The 18,508-nt window shown below is 42.0% G+C and overlaps 1 protein-coding gene across 2 annotated transcripts in view; it reads right to left on the reverse strand.

The window, feature by feature from the left end:
- Positions 1 to 660: 660 nt before the first annotated feature.
- PPCDC (phosphopantothenoylcysteine decarboxylase) overlaps positions 661 to 18,508 on the reverse strand; it is a 73,317-nt gene continuing 55,469 nt past the window's right edge. The window contains exons 5-6 of one of the 2 annotated variants that reach the window (XM_073618938.1): positions 14,008 to 14,176; positions 661 to 1,109 (exon numbers count right to left, since the gene is read on the reverse strand). In XM_073618938.1, coding sequence (XP_073475039.1) covers positions 1,042 to 1,109; positions 14,008 to 14,176 — 237 coding nt within the window. In that variant the 3' untranslated portion in view covers positions 661 to 1,041. The remainder of the gene's footprint in view (positions 1,110 to 14,007; positions 14,177 to 18,508) is intronic. The other variant, XM_073618939.1, reaches the window with a different exon arrangement.

The following is an 18,508-nucleotide window of genomic DNA, read 5'->3' on the forward strand; positions in this document are numbered from 1 at the left end:
AAAAAGGGTGGGATCGGGGCGCCCCCCCCCCAAAATAGAAAATGGAGCACCAGCCGCCACTGGCCATCAATATGACTCACATTAACAGTATGGTTCAAAGTAATAAAAATCAAAAGTGTGGCGCTAAGTGAGCAAGTGAATAGCGTGTGAAAACCTGGAAGGGTAAACATAAAAGTCCAAAGTGAATAATAAACATCTATGGAAGGTCATTTGAGTTCAGAAAAAAGCGAAAGTGAAAGGTCTTTCTTGGATAATCCGGGATAAATCTTGAAAATACAGTCAAAATGGTAAGATTCGATGGACACGCGTACCGTATAGCACATGGGTCAAACAGGCACTCTTGAGGGAATGACCTCAAACAGGAGCTCCCTCTACTGGAAAAACGGTAAGAAGGGTTCCACCAAAAGTTGGATGAGGACTGTCATGATGGACTCTAAAACATGCGATGAATCACATCAAATGGTCTGCATGAAAAACAAATGATCCGCACATAGTGTGATACTGTTTGACATTTATTGGTAAAAAAGGGGGTTTACACTTACAGCAAATCCGATAAAACAAGCTTGTAATTAAAATGGAGTATAGGCAATGATTCCAAGACGCTCTTGGAATCGTTGCCTATACTCCACTTTAATTATAACCTTGTTTTATCAGAGAAAGTTTGAGGTCATTCCCTGAAGATTGCCCGTTTGACCTACGTGCTATACGGTACGTTTGTCCATCGAATCTGGTAAGCATGAACACTTTACCGTTTTGACTGTATTTTCAAGATTCATAACAGATAATCTGGTACAAAAAGCTCCCTTCTAATGAGAGTTGGCATTTTAATTTTAGCACCAGCAGTCTCAGCCACAAGGCAGCCTCCAGGCTGTCAAACAAAATATCACATTCCCAGCCGATTGTTTGTTTTATGATGATATAGTTGTAGACATAACTCATTTGACATGACTCTTGATATGAACCTCATTTTGATTATTGGGTTGCAAGAAAAAGAGGATGCAGCAGAGTTGTTGTGCTCGTTATGGGTGTCATCCTTGAAGTTTAGTTTTTGCACAGGACTTCTCTGACTTTGTCAATGATAGTGTCAACTTCTGCCATGGCTCCAAGACCTGTGGAACACAAAAGATGTGACTAAGCTATTAAAATGAGCTAAGGGCTAAATATTGGGAGCACGGATTAGTGACCACCAATAATAAATGTTGTCATCTGGTAAGAAGAGATAAGATATTCACAGTGTAATAAACAGAAATGCTACCTTATAGCAATGCTAGCCGCAGAATATACTTGTATAAAATAGCAGAGTATGTATTAGCTGTACTGGAAGTTTGCACATTTATACTGATCATAAACTATGCCATTTCCTTTTTCATGTTTGTATATACAAACCTGGCTGGCGTGGGCTATGTGTCATCCCACGGGGCACAGTCTTAGATGAGGGGTACCCACAGCTGAAGTTTCATTTCTGCTAGCCAGCTATTTAAAGTCTCTGTGAACAGTATTAATACTTGCATAGAGCACTTTCAAATATGTGGACACCTGCTCCCCACCCCTTCCGTCACCTCATCGTATGCGTTATGAAAACCAATTTGATGCACTCAAAGCTTAAGTGTGGTGAGGGTGGCTATGCAACAGTCTCTGAAAATGACTTCCTCTACAGAGTAAAGCTGTGCCCACAAAATAGATAATAATCAGGGCTTAGGCGTATCATAGGGGATTTGAGATGTTGTAGAGATAGGAAGTCTAGGCACATATTTTTTTTTTAATCAAATCGTTTTTTAAATTTTTTTCATAAAACAATACAAAAATGAAAAACAGAAGATAAAAAAAAAAAAAAACCACACAATGCATTTCCCACAAAAGAAACCCCACCCATACATGCCTCCCAAAAAACAAAACAAAAAAAAAAACATTTCTTTTTTTGCACCCATCAGAATAAGAATATGCTTCAAACTTTACTCAAGACCAATTAGCTCATTAATGCTACTTAATGGATTATATATATTTATCCCCCTGTTATGTCATTATTAGTTTTCGTCAGCATTATTAATTCGCTCAATTGATTGTTCAGACAGATTGGAGACTAGCCACCAGTGCCAAATTTTTAAGAATTTTTTTAGAGCTCCTCCTATGTTTATATGTCAATTCCTCTCATCTTAGATAAAGATTAATCGTCTTAATCTATTGGCGGGTATTTTGATATCCATTTTTGTAACAGAAGTTTACAAGCCATATTCAAAATTCTCAGCCACATCACATGCATTTCAGCTGGGAGGCTGCTTTCCGGTATAACCCCTAGTAATGCTATTTTTGGTTCAAAATTAACTTGTGTAAAACATAACAAATTTAAGGTATCAAAAACATATGTATAAGTGTACCTCACACACATATTTACTTCAGATATGTGCAGATAAACATGTAAACAGGAATCTGCTTTTCACTTGATTTCATAAATGTCTTTCTTGTTAATTTAGGTACACCAGGATTCAGAGACATTTGGGTTATTCAGTTATGTTATCTGGGGCTCTTCTGGCCATGCAGTACATGTAGTACTGCAGTGTGGGATGTGTCCGGTGCTGCAAGATAGCTGCTTGGAGGTATCCAGGACAAGCGCGGAGCACAAGCGGCCAGCATTGAGGTCCGTTCGTAAGTAGGAGTCGTTTGTAACTCGGGTGTTCGTCGCTCGGGGGGGGACACACACACCATATTATATATATATTTTTTTTCTAGGTAGATATAAAGTGGAGACGGAAAGTATTCAGACCACGTTAAATTTTTCACTTTTTGTTATATTGCAGCCATTTGCTAAAATCATTTAGGTTCATTTTTTTTCCCTCATTAAGGCCCCTTTCACACTGGGACGGTGGGGGCGTCGGCGGTACAACAGCGCTATTTTTAGCGCTGCTGTACCGTCGTTCTTGCAGCGGTATTCGGCCGCTAGCGGTTCGGTTTTAACCCCCGCTGGCAGCCAAAAAAGGGTTAAATCCGCTCGTACAGCGCGGCTATAGCCGCGGTATTACCGCGCTGTCCCATTGATTTCAATGGGCAGGAGCGGTTTAGGAGCGGTGAATACACCGCTCCTTCCCCGCTCCAAAGAAGCGGCTCGCAGGACTTTTTTTACCGTCCTGCGAGCGCACCGCTTCAGTGTGAAAGCCCTCGGGCTTTCACACTGAACAAACAGCAGAGGCTGTTTAGGGGTGGTTTTCAGGCGGTATTTTTAGCACAATACCGCCTGAAAACCGCTCCAGTGTGAAAGGGGCCTAATGTACACAGCATCCCATATTGACAGAAAAACACAAAATTGTTGACATTTTTGCAGATTTATCAAAAAAGAAAAACTGAAATATCACATGGTCCTAAGTATTCAGACCAGTGCTGTGACACTCATATATTTAACTCAGGTGCTGTCCATTTCTTCTGATCATCCTTGAGATGGTTCTACACCTTCATTTGAGTCCAGCTGTGTTTGATTACACTGATTGGACTTGATTAGGAAAGCCACACACCTGTCTATACAAGACCTTACAGCTCACAGTGCATGTCTGAGCAAATAAGAATCATGAAGTCAAAAGGAACTGCCTGAAGAGCTCAAGGACAGAATTGTGGCAAGGCACAGATCTGGCCAAGGTTACAAAAAAAATTTCTGCTGCACTTAAGGTTCCTAAGAGCACAGTGGCCTCCATAATCCTTAAATGAAAGAAGTTTGGGACGACCAGAACCCTTCCTAGAGCTGGCCGTCCGGCCAAACTGAGCTATCGGGGGGAGAAGAGCCTTGATGAGGGAGGTAAAGAAGAACCCAAAGATCACTGTGGCTAAGCTCCAGAGATGCAGTCAGGAGATGGGAGAAAGTTGTAGAAAGTCAACCATCACTGCAGCCCTCCACCAGTCGGGGCTTTATGGCAGAGTGGCCCGACGGAAGCCTCTCCTCAGTGCAAGACACATGAAAGCCCGCGTGGAATTTGCTAAAAAAACACCTGAAGGACTCTAAGGTGAGAAATAAGATTCTCTGGTCTGATGAAAACAAAATAGAACTTTTTGGCCTTAATTCTAAGCGGTATGTGTGGAGAAAACCAGGCACTGCTCATCACCTGTCTAATACAGTCCCAACAGTGAAGAATGGTGGTGGCAGCATCATGCTGTGGGGGTGTTTTTCAGCTGCAGGGACAGGACGACTGGTTGCAATCGAGGGAAAGATGAATGCGGCCAAGTGCAAGGCTATCCTGGACGAAAAACTTCTCCAGAGTGCTCAGGACCTCAGACTGGGCCAAAGGTTTACCTTACAACAAGACAATGACCCTAAGCACACAGCTAAAATAATGAAGGAGTGGCTTCACAACAACTCCATGACTGTTCTTGAATGGCCCAGCCAGAGACCTGACTTAAACCCAATTGAGCATCTCTGGAGAGACCTAAAAATGGCTGTCCACCAACGTTTACCATCCAAGCTGACAGAACTGGAGAGGATCTGCAAGGAGGAATGGCAGAGGATCCCCAAATCCAGGCGTGAAAAACTTGTTGCATCTTTCCCAAATAGACGCATGGCTGTATTAGATCAAAAGGGTGCTTCTACTAAATACTGAGCAAAGGGTCTGAAAACTTTGGACCATGTGATATTTCAGTTTTTCTTTTTTAATAAATCTGCAAAAATGTCAACAATTCTATGTTTTTCTGTCAATATGAGGTGCTGTGTGTACATTAATGAGGAAAAAAATGAACGTAAATGGTTTTAGCAAATGGTTGCAATATAACAGAGTGAAAAATTTAAGGGGGTCTGAATACTTTCCGTCCCCACTGTATTTCTAAAGGTGCTATTGACATGACATTTTCACCATGTGTCTGTAACAACTTATGCAATTCACACATACAAAGAAACCAAACATAAATCTGTTCAGAAATTAAGTTGAGTAATAAAATGGAATGACACAGGGAAAAAGTATTAAACATGCTAACTGAAATGTATTTAATTCTTCGTACAAAATCCTTTGTTGGTAATGACAGCTTCAAGATGACTCCTCTATGGAGAAACTAATCGCATTCATTGCTCAGGTGTGATTTTGGCCCATTCTTCCAGTGTTAAAATCTTGAAGGCTCCGTGGGCCTCGTCTATGAACTCTGATCTTTAGTTCTTTCCACAAATTTTCTATTGGATTCAAGTCAGGTGATTGGCTGGGCTTTTCGAGCAGCTTTTTTTTTTTCTTTCTTTGAAGCCAATTGAGAGTTTCCTTGGCTTTGTGTTTGAGATCATTGTCTTGTTAAAATGTCCACCTTCATTTCATCATCCTGGTATTGACTCTTTGGGCCCAATTTGGACATTTTCACTTAGTGGTGCAGTTACTTTTGTTGTGTGTGTTGAGTTATCTCCCAAAGGAAGTCACGAGGAGTGATGAAACTAGTAGGAGGGGCTTGAGGGCCTGATGTGTGAGGAACTAGGAAGCAACCAAGGAAGAGAGTCAATGTAAAGGACGGGGGAGCACTGATTACTGGGGCTGCAGAGCCAGTTTTGAGGTGATACCTTTGACCCAGCACTTGTGGATATGCACATTAAGGCTTGGTTTTAATCTGGAAAATGTGAGCGATACTTGTTTTATGTTTTATACAAATAAATCCTTTTAAAACGGTAAAGCACTATTGCAAGCTTTGTTACTTTGCATGTGGGTGATGTGAGTGGAGATCACTGATAAACAATAAGGAAGGAGCACACCCTGTGATGCGAGACACCTGAGCTATAAGGAGGAGAAAAATTCAAAGAAGCTAATCAGAGGATTGTTTGTGATCTAAGGCGCAGATATTAAGCCTATAAAAGGTGAGGGCACAACTGGTGATGGTGAGACAAGGATATCTGTATATGCACAGAAGTGGATTAATGCAAAGATATTACTTTCAATTATATTGATTGGAATCTATAAGGACACCGTGTGGAATAAGGAGCACATTACACTTTATTATCAGTCTACGGCATAAATTGTTTAGGATTTTTTGGATTATTAATTTACAGCATATTGCTATATATATATAACACACACACATATATATATACACACACATATATACACACACACACACACACACATATACTCTTTATATATGCACATTGGGTATTATGTTTTTATAGCACAGCACTTACATTTTTAAGCTTTTAACCACTTGCCGACCGGCTCTCGCCAATATATGTCGGCAAAGTGGCACGGGTGCGCAAAACGACATACCCGTAATGAAGATATATATGTATCTAAATCAATTAATAATAAACTGGATGAATAACTTACAGATATAGGTAAGGTATTACTGTTGTACAATGAAGTCACTGACATTATGGACATGGATGCAAACAGACAAAAACAAGAGGGTGAAAAAGGACAAATTAAAAGTGTGAAAAATGTGAGAAGAAAAAAAAGAAAAAGTGAGAGTAGGTGGGAATGAATGGGAAAGGAAGAAAAGAAGAGAAAGGGAGAAGGGGGAGAAAATGTATCGCTTGGTGTGCCTTATTAGCCATATACAGCAAAATAGCCATGCCAAAAATGAGTTATGTAACTGGGTCTGTTGCTAGTCATAATCCTAGTATTCTAGGAGTATAGTAGTAATGATGTACCTTATTAGCCACGAACAGCATGTACAGCATAGAGGTCATGCCAAAGCTGAAATATGTAACTGGGTCTGTTAGTGATCATCATCATAGTATTATAAGAGTATGATAGAGATAATAATGTGGGTATCTTCATAGTGTCCATTTTGTAAGCTGAGATGGAACAAGGCACAGACAAGGGTACCATAAGGAGAGAATGAAGGTGGAGATGAGTGAGGGGAAAAGAAAGACAAAGCAAATGTAGGAAATATTAGCAAGAATGTCCTGCTGGTGTGTCAAAGTGTTATTGAAGTGCAGATTTCCTAATCATACTGGTGTATACAGATGCATTGAAGTGAGATATCCTGGTGGGTATCCTCTGAGTGTGCTTACCCCTGTATAAGACCTCTCAGATGTAGGAAGACAGCCCAAATGGAGAAAAGAGCATTCGCCAGGTAAACCCCCCCCCCCCCCAACTTAAATTCCCAAGCGGAAACTTCAGGCGACACCCTTAATGCCATACGTAACATGGCTAGGGTGCGAGCCCACGCTGCGCCCGCTGACACGCGGGATTACGCAAGCTCCTCCAGCCAGTAAGATGACATAAGATTTACACAGTAATCAGTGCATTTTTATAGCACTGATCGCTGTATGAATGTCAATAGTCCCAAAATAGTGTCAAAAGTGTCCTGTCCGCCGCAATGTCAGAGTCACGGAAAATAAATAAATAAATATCGCAGATCACCGCCATTACTAATAAAAGAAAAAAAATTAAAAATAAAAATGCCATAAATCTATCCCCTATTTTGTAGACACGATAACGTTTGCGCAAACCAGTCAATATACGCTTATTGCATTTTTTTTTTTTTAACAAAAATTATGTAGAATACATATTGGCCTCAACTGAGGAAGAAATTCGTTTTTTTTATATATTATCGCAAAAAATAAAATCTATTGCCGTTTTCTCAAAAATCGTCGCTTTTTTTTGCTTATAGCGCAAACAATAAAAACTGCAAAAGGTGATCAAATACCATCGAAAGAAAGCTCTATTTGTGTGGAAAAAAAAAAAAAAAAAGGGACATCAATTTTGTTTGGGTACAATGTCGCACGGCAGCGCAATTGTCAGTTAAAGCGATGCAGTGCCGTATCGCAAAAAAGGCCTTTGTCAGGAAGGGCAGCACAGTGGTGTAATGGATAGCACAACCACGACACCATCTGCCTGGAGTTTGCATGTTCTCCTGTGCCTGCGTGGGTTTCCTCCGGGTACTCCGGTTTCCTTCCACACTCCAAAGATATGCTGGTAGGTTAATTAGATCCTGTTGAAAAAATTGCCCAAATATGTGTATGTTGTATGTGTTTGTAAGCATGTAAGGACCCCATGGGGCAAAGGACTGCGCTATACCGCAGATGGACACCGGCGGTAAAAGTGCCCTGAGGCGATTCAGTTTGCATAGGTAGTGCTATACAAGTCACCCATTCACTCATTCATTATTCATTCAAGGGGGTAAATCCTTCTGGGGCTGAAGTGGTTAACTTAAAGCGTTTGTAAAGGTGTTTTTTTTTTTTTTTTAAAATAACAAACATGTTATACTTACCTTCACTGTGCAGCTCGTTCTGCACAGAGTGGCCCCGAACCTCGTCTTCTGGGGTCCCTCGGCGGCTGTTTCAGCTCCTCCCCGCAAGCATTCACCACCTTAATGCGAGCTCCCTCGCACGGTGGTGAGTGCTTGCGGGCGCGCTCCCGTGATACAGCCGGCGGCTATAGCCGCTCGCTGTATCACTCGGCCCCGCCCCCCGGCGCGCCGCGTCATCGGATGTGATTGACAGCAGCGCGAGCCAATGGCTGCGCTGCTTTCAATCCATCCACTGCAGCCAATCAGCGGCCAGGGTGAGCGGAGGAACAGATGTCGGGAACGCGAAGCTGACTTTCGAGGCGTCAGGTAAGTAAAACGGGGGGCCTGGGGGCGGCGGTTCTGTCAGAAGTTTTTTCACCTTAATGCATAGAATGCATTAAGGTGAAAAAATTTTTACCTTTACAACCCCTTTAAGCTTGTGTAATTTGGCATTGACAATAAAACCTGGAAGCCGACTGGTTTTTACACACACCAGTTTTTGTAAATCTCTCTCAAATGTCTTCATTTAGACTAAAGAATTCTGCATGTGCTCTACCAGGTATGTAACAGTCTTCTATCATCTGGGAGACTTTACAGCCTCTTTAGACATCAAGGATGAATACTTGCATGTCCCCATTTTTCCATCACACCAGCGGATCATTCACTTTTTTTCCTGGTTTTGCAATGTCAGATATATACAATTGGCAATTTTCTCAGACTCTCATATAAAATCAGTTTTTAGAAGGAAACATAAGCTTTGTTGAGTTGACATTTCTAAGACAAATGCTATTGGAAATGTTTACACATGCTGTCCTCTAATACAATGGAAAAATAGACACTGTTGTTGTAGATTGGTCAAATGTAAAGGAGTCAAGGCATTTTAGCTGAATCCATTATTTTGGAGGAGGACATATCAAACGTTGGGTGCAAAGCTATTCAACACATTTGACTAATGGAATGTATAATACAACATTGCATCTAGAGTTTGAGTTAGGAAATGTTTCACTCATAAAAACTGATGCAGAAATAGGATGTACCCATGTGGGAATGGCTACCCAAACTTTCCAAATAAAGGGCAGCAGCATAAATTGAAAGTGGGGCTCCGTGACCACAAGACGACCAAAGAAGGAACTTCACCTGGGAATGATGCCAAATCTTCACAATGAGAGAACAGGATTTCTGCAATCACGTAGCCTGGAGCCCTGGTTGCCTACAGAGATCATGAAGCTGCTATAACCTGAGCTAAGTGACTTTTCAGTGCATCTCGATTGTAACTTGTATACAGACCATCCAAGGTTATTTTCTAGGAAGGTTAGGTAGTGTGTGCATGTGTTGTATGTATATATACTTTATATGTACTGTATTGTTTTCCTACAATTGTAAGTAGTTTTATTTAGTAAAACACAATAATATAGTACAAAAGGTTTATGCTTCCTTGCTTTATTGCAAAGTGACCTACAAGATACAAAGCATAATGTGGTTAACACTTTCAGTTTGTAGCCCTTCCACTTGGCCCCTTTTCCGCACCTTGTATGTTCACCAAGTTTCTAGACAATGTGCTTACCTTGTTATCCCACAGTGGGGATACCCTGGGAGCATATCTGGAGGACATCCCCTGTTTAAATGAGCAGTCAGCACAATTCATGACCAAAAATGTGATGCATATAGTTCAAACCCTAAAAAAATTAAAAAAAATAAATAAAAAAAAGTTTAGACCATTCAGAAGTCGGCGTTGAAGCCAACTCATTGCTTGGAGTATATGGGCCTTATCCTACACATAGCTCAAGCAAGTTTTTTCCCCAGGAGAAACGTAAAACTTTCTGCTCCCAGGCTCTGACTTTTCTGTCCAGGATTTAACAGACTCTTCACTTTTGCATGAGTATTGATGGTCATCTCATTAGAGACAGTCCCATTTACCAAGTTGAACTCCAGACCCCTACACCTCAATATTCTGTCATTGTGGGACAAATCTGTTTAGTCTCTAGCCAAATCTATTTGCTTGCTACCAAGGACCAAGTTATCTCTGAGCTGGTGGCTCATGTATCCAGCTCTGGAGTTGGGAAAATCATTCCTTCTGATCTCTTGGAAGATCCTCACAATGGATGCCAGCCCGTCAGGCCGGGGAGAAGTCCAAGACACCCTGTTGGTGCAGGGGAATTGGATGCTGGAGGTATCTGGTCTCTCAATCACATTCTGAAGCTCCAGGCAATTTGGTTGTCCCTACAGCGTTATACATCCCAACTGGTGGGTCATTTGATCAGGATCCAGTTGGACAAGGCTAAAGCAGTGGCATACACTAATCAGAGAGACACTCTGAAGTTTTGCCAGTAAAACAGGATTCATTCCTTAGCAGAACATCATGCTCCAGCCTTGTCTGTAATTGACATTCCAGGTGTGGACAATTGTACTTCCTCAGGCAGCAGCCCCGGATCCAGGAAAATGGGCCCTTCACACAAAGGTGTACCAAGATCTGGTCCTCCTGGCCTCCAGGTTCAACAAAAAATGTAACAGGTTTGTCTCCATCTACAGAGATCCTTTGGCAAAAGAAGTGGATGCTCTGGTGGCTCTGTGGGCTCAATACAGCCTGATCTATGCTCAGTCATGAAACACCTTCTTTGTCTGATTTGCATGATAGAGAGGGAGGACATTCCAGTGATCCTCATAGCTTCAGACTGGCCTAGGCAGATGCAATCCTCAAACTTTTCAGACTCCTGGCAGATGCTACATGGCCACATCCAGGTCACCAGGATCTTCTATCCCAAGGACCAATTTACCACCCTGCTTCACTGTTGCTTGCTTTATTTTCATGAGAGTTGAAGTCTAGGGCTTAAGAGATACTGTAGAAGTCTCTCTGAATCTGATGGATACAATGCTAAAAGCTAGGCAATTCACTTTTTAAAATAGGTCTACCATAGCACATAGAAGACATAGTTCATTTGGTGTGAGAAAATAAGCTTTCATCCCAGATAATATTCTGTGGGACACAACCTTACCTATTTACAATAAGATCTGGACCAGCATTTAGCCCAAAACCCATCAAAAGTAAAATCTCAGCTCTTTAGATCTAGTTCCAGAGACTGCTAATCTCCCATTCCTGATGGGACTCCCCCCTATATGTTCACCCCTTTCTCCATGGGATTTGAATTTGGTTTTTGGTAATTCAAAAAGTGACAGTGTCGAGGCCTACAGTGTCTTTCCTTTCCAAGATTTCAGCTTTGTCCAGGTCCAGTACAAAAGAAGCAGATTTGCTTTCATTGTCCAGATTTGGATGGTGCTATACGAGTCTACCTTACAGGCACTGCTTCCATTGGGAAGAAGGACTTACTCTTTGTCATCCCATATGGTCCTCGCAAGTGGGAACCAGCTTCTTGAGCCACAATTTCTCAGTGGCTCAGGCAGATTATTGTTCAAGCTTCCCTCTGTCCATCTCATCAAAAGGTGATTTCCCTTCATTGTCTGGATGTAGTTCATGCTACACATGTCTACTTCACAGCCACTGCTTCCGTTAGGAAGAGAAACTTTTTTTTTTTTACATTTGAGATGATCCCTGCAAAGGGAAACCATCTTCTCACTCCACAATTTCTCAGCAGCCCAGACAGATTATTGTTCAAGCCTATGGGCTCAAGGACCTAGTTTCTCTCTTTCCCTGTACAATTATATCAAACACCTGCAGATAGCTGCAGCTCCTGTCAGCCTGTCACTGCTTTGCACTGCAACTATCAGCATCCACCTTTGAATCTTTGCAGGTATTCACTAGATTCTCAATGCAGCTGGTGCTAAAATACTGCATGAATGAGACTGAAGATCTTACATGCAGCTCTTTAGGCTGCAGGGAGTGCAGAGTTTTTTTTTTTTGTATTTAATGTTGTTTTAAGTGGTCCTGTTATTGTTTGTGGCGTTTCCCACCTCTGAGTTTTACGGCTTTTTATAAAGGTCTCTGAATATGGTGTCCCTCAATGAACAAGAAAGAGAAAAAGTCATTTTTGTACTCACTGTAAAATCCTTTCTTTGAAGTTCGTTAAGGAACAGAGGTCCCACCCCTCTGCATTTATGGTTTTGCTCTCTGCACTGCTTTGTTACAAAACTGAGGCATGCTGTGAGTGGGAGGTGTTATGCAAGGTTGGTGACTTTTTTTTTGTCCAAATCCTTCTGTGGGCGGCAGTATAACTCAAAGGTCTTTGAATCCTGTATCACTCAATGAATTCTAAGAAAAGGATTTCATGGCGATTACAAAAATCCTATTATGCAAACAATTTGTTGTGTGAAGATTTCTCAACTGCTTTAATAAATCACCTCTATTTCTTCTCCTTACCCTATGTCTGCTGGTGTACCACAAGGCTGTTCTCCGATCCCTTCTTTTTCGGGGGATAAGTTTATTTAGATTTCAATACAATAATAAAATATCAAACTTTCAACTCCCAGGAAAACATTTCTAATGTCTTGTGTTCCTTACTGTCTGCCAGCTTTCATTTCTTTTCACTTTCTTGAACGTAATATGGATTAAAAAAAATAAATTGTAAAGCCTTGTACACACAACTTAGGTCGGAGCAGTTGTACTAACAACCCGATGTTAGTACAGTGATCTCACCTGCTGAGCTATTGTGTTCTGACAGGGGGACGACCCCCACCCCCAGAAAAATCCTGTCATTGCTCTCAGCCATTGGCTGAAAGCACTGATTGGGAGCCGGTCTACAGACCTTTTTCAGTCATGAGCCTTCCGTACACATGGGCCGAATGCCTGCCGGTTTCTAATGAACCGGCCTATGCCGGTCGACATTCGACCCGTGTGTAGTAGACTTCACTGTAATTTCATTCTACTTCACGGTATGAAATATTTTTTAAACGTTAGCACAAGAGAAGCTACTTACAGAGTCCAAACTATGCCCACCCTTTCTTCCATTCAAAGAAGCTGTACTATAGATTCCATGACTGAAAAGTGATTTACGAATGGAGAAAGCAGACCTTTCATTCATTAGCCGGTGCTACATTCATAGTTCACTTTTTTCATGAAAGCTATAGTATAGCATGGAGGATTTAGGCAGAAAGGGCAGGCATACTTGGCACTCTTGATGAGTGGCTGTCACAGGTCCAGAAAGTTATGGCTGCAGGGTATGGAAGGGGCCAAAGGACTTCAGATTACCGCTGGTACCAGAACAAGGGACACTTTGCCATTAAAAAAACAAAGGTTTACTTAAACGTAGTCTTTGCCTACTGTTAAGCTTCATGTACACAAGATGTTTTTACAATCTCTCCCGAATGATTTAACTTGACAGATAGTAACCCACGTTAAAAATGTCCATTTTGCTGCGTTTACATGCCACGTTTAGTAGCGTTTAAAAAAATAATAATAAAATTCCCAAAATAGCCAAAAATGAAAAACGCCTCTAATTGAAACGAAGCTAAATGAGAGTTACCGCGTTTAGCGCTTGAAATGCCTCTAAACTCAGCTTCTGAACCCATTTTTTTGCCTTCTAAAAAAATCCTTTAAACTCAACTGCCTAGAAACGACTGTAAATTACCCTGTGTACATGTACTGATAAGATAACAGAGGAGAGCTCAGGAGCAGTTTAAAAAAAATGCCCAACTGCTCCTAAACCTCTGCAGTGTATATGAGGCCTTAGCAAAACCCTCTGATTATTTATTTTATTTTTTTATTTATTTCAGGTACTTATATTAGGTATGATTACCCACAGACCTCAAGTCATGCTTTCAAATCTAATCTCTGATAATGTCACATTTAGGGATGTTTTCAAGTAGCACAACCAAAGTGACACTTGCAACCCTTAATAGAAAACGGAGAACAAAACAAGGTTTGTTGAATTTTCAGTCACTGACCTCTGTCTCCACACACCAATGTCTTCTCAATACATGGGATCTCTGTGTAGCCAAAACTTAGAAGACTTTTAATTTGTTGTGCTGTGATTGGATGATTCCACATGGCTGTGTTCATAGCTGGGCAGAACAGCAGTGGCTTTGCTATATCCCATGCACGGACCACACATGTCTGCAAAGAGAATATATAGCAAAAAAAAAAAGAAGTGTTACTACACCCAGAAGCCTGCATTCACTATATCTGGTCCCCCACATTACACAGAACATGGAAATGCAATAGTTTTAGTAAATACAAACTGCTAAATACTTTCTCATCCGCAGTATATAGCAGTCTTGTGACTTGTATCACTGTCTGGTTAAAGCATGTAGGAGGAGTTTTCATTTTCCCCTGACTCTGTCTGGACAGTGCTGATCGGCCCTGTGCTGATCATATGCACCCTACCAAGAAAAAAAAAAAAAGCTCTAGCGATACACACCAAACTGAGCATGTGCAGCCTTGTCCCCTAATGCTCTGTTCTATCAGGAAATGGCCTGGAGTCAGTGGAAGAAGCAGGGGATCAGAGAGACAGGATCACAGCTTTTTTTTTTTTTTACACAATGCAGAAGATTAACCGTGCGTATAACAAGCATGCTTTACTGCATTATACAGACTGAGTTTACGGTTGTGGGTTTAGTAACACTTTTAGGCTGAACTCCAAGCAAACCACTAAAACACAAATAGGATTACAGAAGAATTTTAGGATTACAGAACACCTCCCCTCTACTACCAGATCTGGGAACAAATGTCAACTGATATTAGTGCAGCATAAGTCGAGAGCAAAGGTGATTAGCTCACTGCATTTCTGGCAGGATCATCATTTATGTTTGCACTTATTGAACAGATCTAACAAAATCCTTTCAATGGTATATTTAACAGATCAAAGTGAACAAATAAGAGGAGTTCATTGTTAGAGTTTACATACACTTTAAAGGAATACAGGGGTATCATCTCTCCAAATAGACACTAGACACATAGAAACTAGGCTCCCTAGAAGTTATAACCACTGCTCAGTTGTAGCCAGCAGACTAAAAGGCGTATGAATGGAGAAAAACGTGACAGACATACACAGTGAGAAATTACTTTCCCCATTTGTGTATGTCTTCTGCTGTCCATGCCCCTATGGCTGCAACTGCATAAGAAAGGTTGTTATTGGCTAATGGGTCACAGCCTTCTTACTGCAGCAGTGCTGAGTGGGGAATATGTCTTTAACCCTTTCACTGCCAGGCCGTGTGCTCCACTTTTAAACCCAGGTGGCCAGGCCATTTTTGCAATTTTTCCATTGCTTTTTTTATTTTTCTCTTACAGCTTTCAGAGTTTGTTAAAGACCCCCCAAATCATATATTTTCTGAGAGCACATGACCAGAAAAATACAACAAGGTGCTACTGATTTTTAGGGCACAATGATATTCGCACAAAATGTTTATCAAAACAATATTTTTATTTAAAATCACACTGAAATCATAATTAGCAGATAAAAACACAGTGCATTTTACAAAATTACTACTAAATATAAAAGCTTAACCTGTATTGGAGGTAATAAACAACAAATATTTGTAATTTTTTAATTATGCCTTTTTCCCCAAATGATGAAAACTGAACGTACACAAAAATGTAAATGACCACATTTCTCAAAAAATCGGAAGGTTTTCATTGTTCCCTTACAGCTTTCAGCGTTTGTTAAAGACCCCTCCAAACCATACATTTTCTGAAAGCATAAGACCAGTAGATTAAAAAGGTGCTACCGATATTTGCACAAATGTTTATCAAAATAATAGATTTGCTAAAAATTCTATAAAATAATTTTTAGCAGATATAAGCACAGCAAATTTTACAAAAATTCCTGCTAAATTCCTAATATAAAAGCTTAACCTGTATCAAGTTAAAAAAATAACAAATATTTGTAAAATTAAATTGCGCCTTTTTGAGAAATAGTGAAAATTGGACATATGCCAAGATTTCTCTAAAAATCTGGGAGGTTTTCCTTTTTCACTTACAGCTTTAAGCCTTGGTTCACACTGACTGCGGGAATTAAATGGTGCGAGTTCAGCTGAACTCGTACCATTTCATTCCCGCATGTCATTTTCCGATTTTGGGGGGCGATTTCAAAGACATCTGTGCGGGTTTCTGCACAGATGTCAATGGAAATCGCACCCCAAAATCAGCAAAAGTAGTAAAGAAACTACTTTTGGAAATCAGTGTGGCGCCGCAAATGCGGGCGTTGCACCGATTAGGAAACAGGGCTAAGAGTGCTACTGATTTTTTGTTGGCCACGCAATAATTGCACAAAATGTTAATCATATCGCTATTTTCACAAAAAATACACTAAAATCACTATTAGTGCACACAAAACACATACATAACTTACAAAATTCCTGCTAAATTACTACTAAAGCATCGTTCACATGTGGCATACTAAAGTGTATGCCCATGGAGGGCCATGTTTATCCGCACGGGGATGGACAGGTGTTCCATGCATCCCTGTACAGGCAGGCCCATTTGTGTAAATTGGGATGCAACGGCTGCGCAAGCATACCTGCTGTTCCCAATCTGACATCCATGTGGGTGTGGGTACACAACGCCAGTTATAGATGGGGCAAGGGCCATTTGTTTGTTACTGGTGTAAATATGGTCCGGGGACACACTGGGCACCTTCTCTGCTACTGTGCTGGGTGTCCAGTGTGCTCCTGTTCCCTTAAGGGGGATTGGGCTGCCTCCAAACCCACCTGCCTCTCATCTATCTATTTATTGCATGTGCTTCCATTGTGGAGACGCTCATAAATTCAGTAGCATTTAGGACTGCAAGCGATACACAGGGTGCCGTAAAAAAGGCCTTGCAGCTTATGCATGCGTTTGCAAATGCGTGCTAACTAAACCCCTGTTTTTAAATGCAGACTGTTGAACAGGTTAATTTGGTCGGTTGGCAGACTGGTTGGTGAGTTGAGCTATGGAATGTTCCGTTTTTGTCTTTCACGCATTTGCCCTTCCATGTGCTCCTTGCTGTGAAGGCCAGTTCTAGGTGGGGGCAGGGGCTGTTTGTTAACGACCCTGAATACAGACAGTGTGAGCTCAGGGACATGCATGAGGACCTACATGGATGTAAAATTGGGAGCAACGGCTCTGTTCCTGGAGTTGCTACATCCCAAATGACATCAATGAGACTGCCTGCAGAGATGCATGGAACACCTGTGCATCCCTGTAAACGTATGCTGTGTGTGCCCTGTGTGAACAAGGCCTTAGGCCCCTTTTACACAAGCAGACCGATCGGGTCTGCCTATACGTTTTTCAGGCGGGCCGAAATCGGACCACCTATTGTTCTCTATGGAGAGGCTGATACAAAATGGACATGTGTCCGTTTACACCCACCTGCATTCGATCCGATTCGCTAAAAACAGACAGGTGGAGATCCCATTCCTCATCCATCTAGTAGATCGGATCGGATGGTATCCAATGAAAATGGCCAGGCGGTCTGTTTCCATCCAACTGTCCCAGAGAACAGTAAGTTCTGTCCGTGTCCGCTCTGTATCAGCAGAACAGACGTGGACCTGTCATCCGCCTGCTGATCCCTGCTGAGCAGGCGGATCTGCTTGACAGAGTCCACTCCACGTGAAAGGGGTCTTTCCAGGAGCAGCCGGTCCATTAGGGGTGCAGGGGCGCCACCCCACCTGCAGTTTTTTTTCCACACCACATGATTAGAGCCAGAGGCTCCAATTTGGTTGAAAAAGGTTGGGCTTGGAGTGCAGAGCACTGCACCCCAAACCCACCCACTTGTGACAATGGCAAATTAATATTCGCTATTGTCTTCCGGCTTCTCTTCCTGGCCAATCAGGACGGGGGGGGAGGACCGTCACGGCAGCGGGGCGAGTGCGCACACGGGGGGGGGGGGGGGGTTAGGGGACGACCATCAGCGCGGAGAGGCCGAGTGCAGGCAAACCTGGGGGGGGGTGTTTGTTTGCCGCTCCCCCCCAAAAAAGTATCTCTTTTTGGAGACAGAGAGAGGGACTGAAGATAGTCCCTTTTTCAGCAGCACTTTACATTAATGAATAAGGAGTCTGTATAGAGAACTTCTCATCCTGAAGCTGGTCGCACCTGAAGCTGGTGGGAGTGGCAGAGGAGGAATGCCAGCTTATGAGGGTAGCTGCAGGGGATAGGGTTTGCAAAGGGGGGGGGGTCAATTCGGGTGTGGGCGAGAAGGGGGATGAAGGTAGTAAAGAAGAGTAGGGGGAGCAGTTTTAGGTGAAAAGGAGCAGCGGGAGGTGGAGAGGCTGCGGACAGGGAAACGGTGGTCTAGGGGGGGGCGGTCAGATTTGAGGTGAAATCTGCTGATCAGAGCTATAGGATTGATCAGCAGGGTCTGCTGAACAATTTTGCTATAAAATTTATAGTCATTGAAGTGACCATGAGCTTATAGGAGAAGGAGAAATGAGGTCCGTACGGCTCCTTGCTGTATAGGTCAGTTATAGATGG

The sequence above is a fragment of the Aquarana catesbeiana genome, linkage group LG03 (genome assembly GCF_042186555.1).
Source record: "Aquarana catesbeiana isolate 2022-GZ linkage group LG03, ASM4218655v1, whole genome shotgun sequence".
Taxonomy (NCBI): Eukaryota; Metazoa; Chordata; class Amphibia; order Anura; family Ranidae; genus Aquarana; species Aquarana catesbeiana.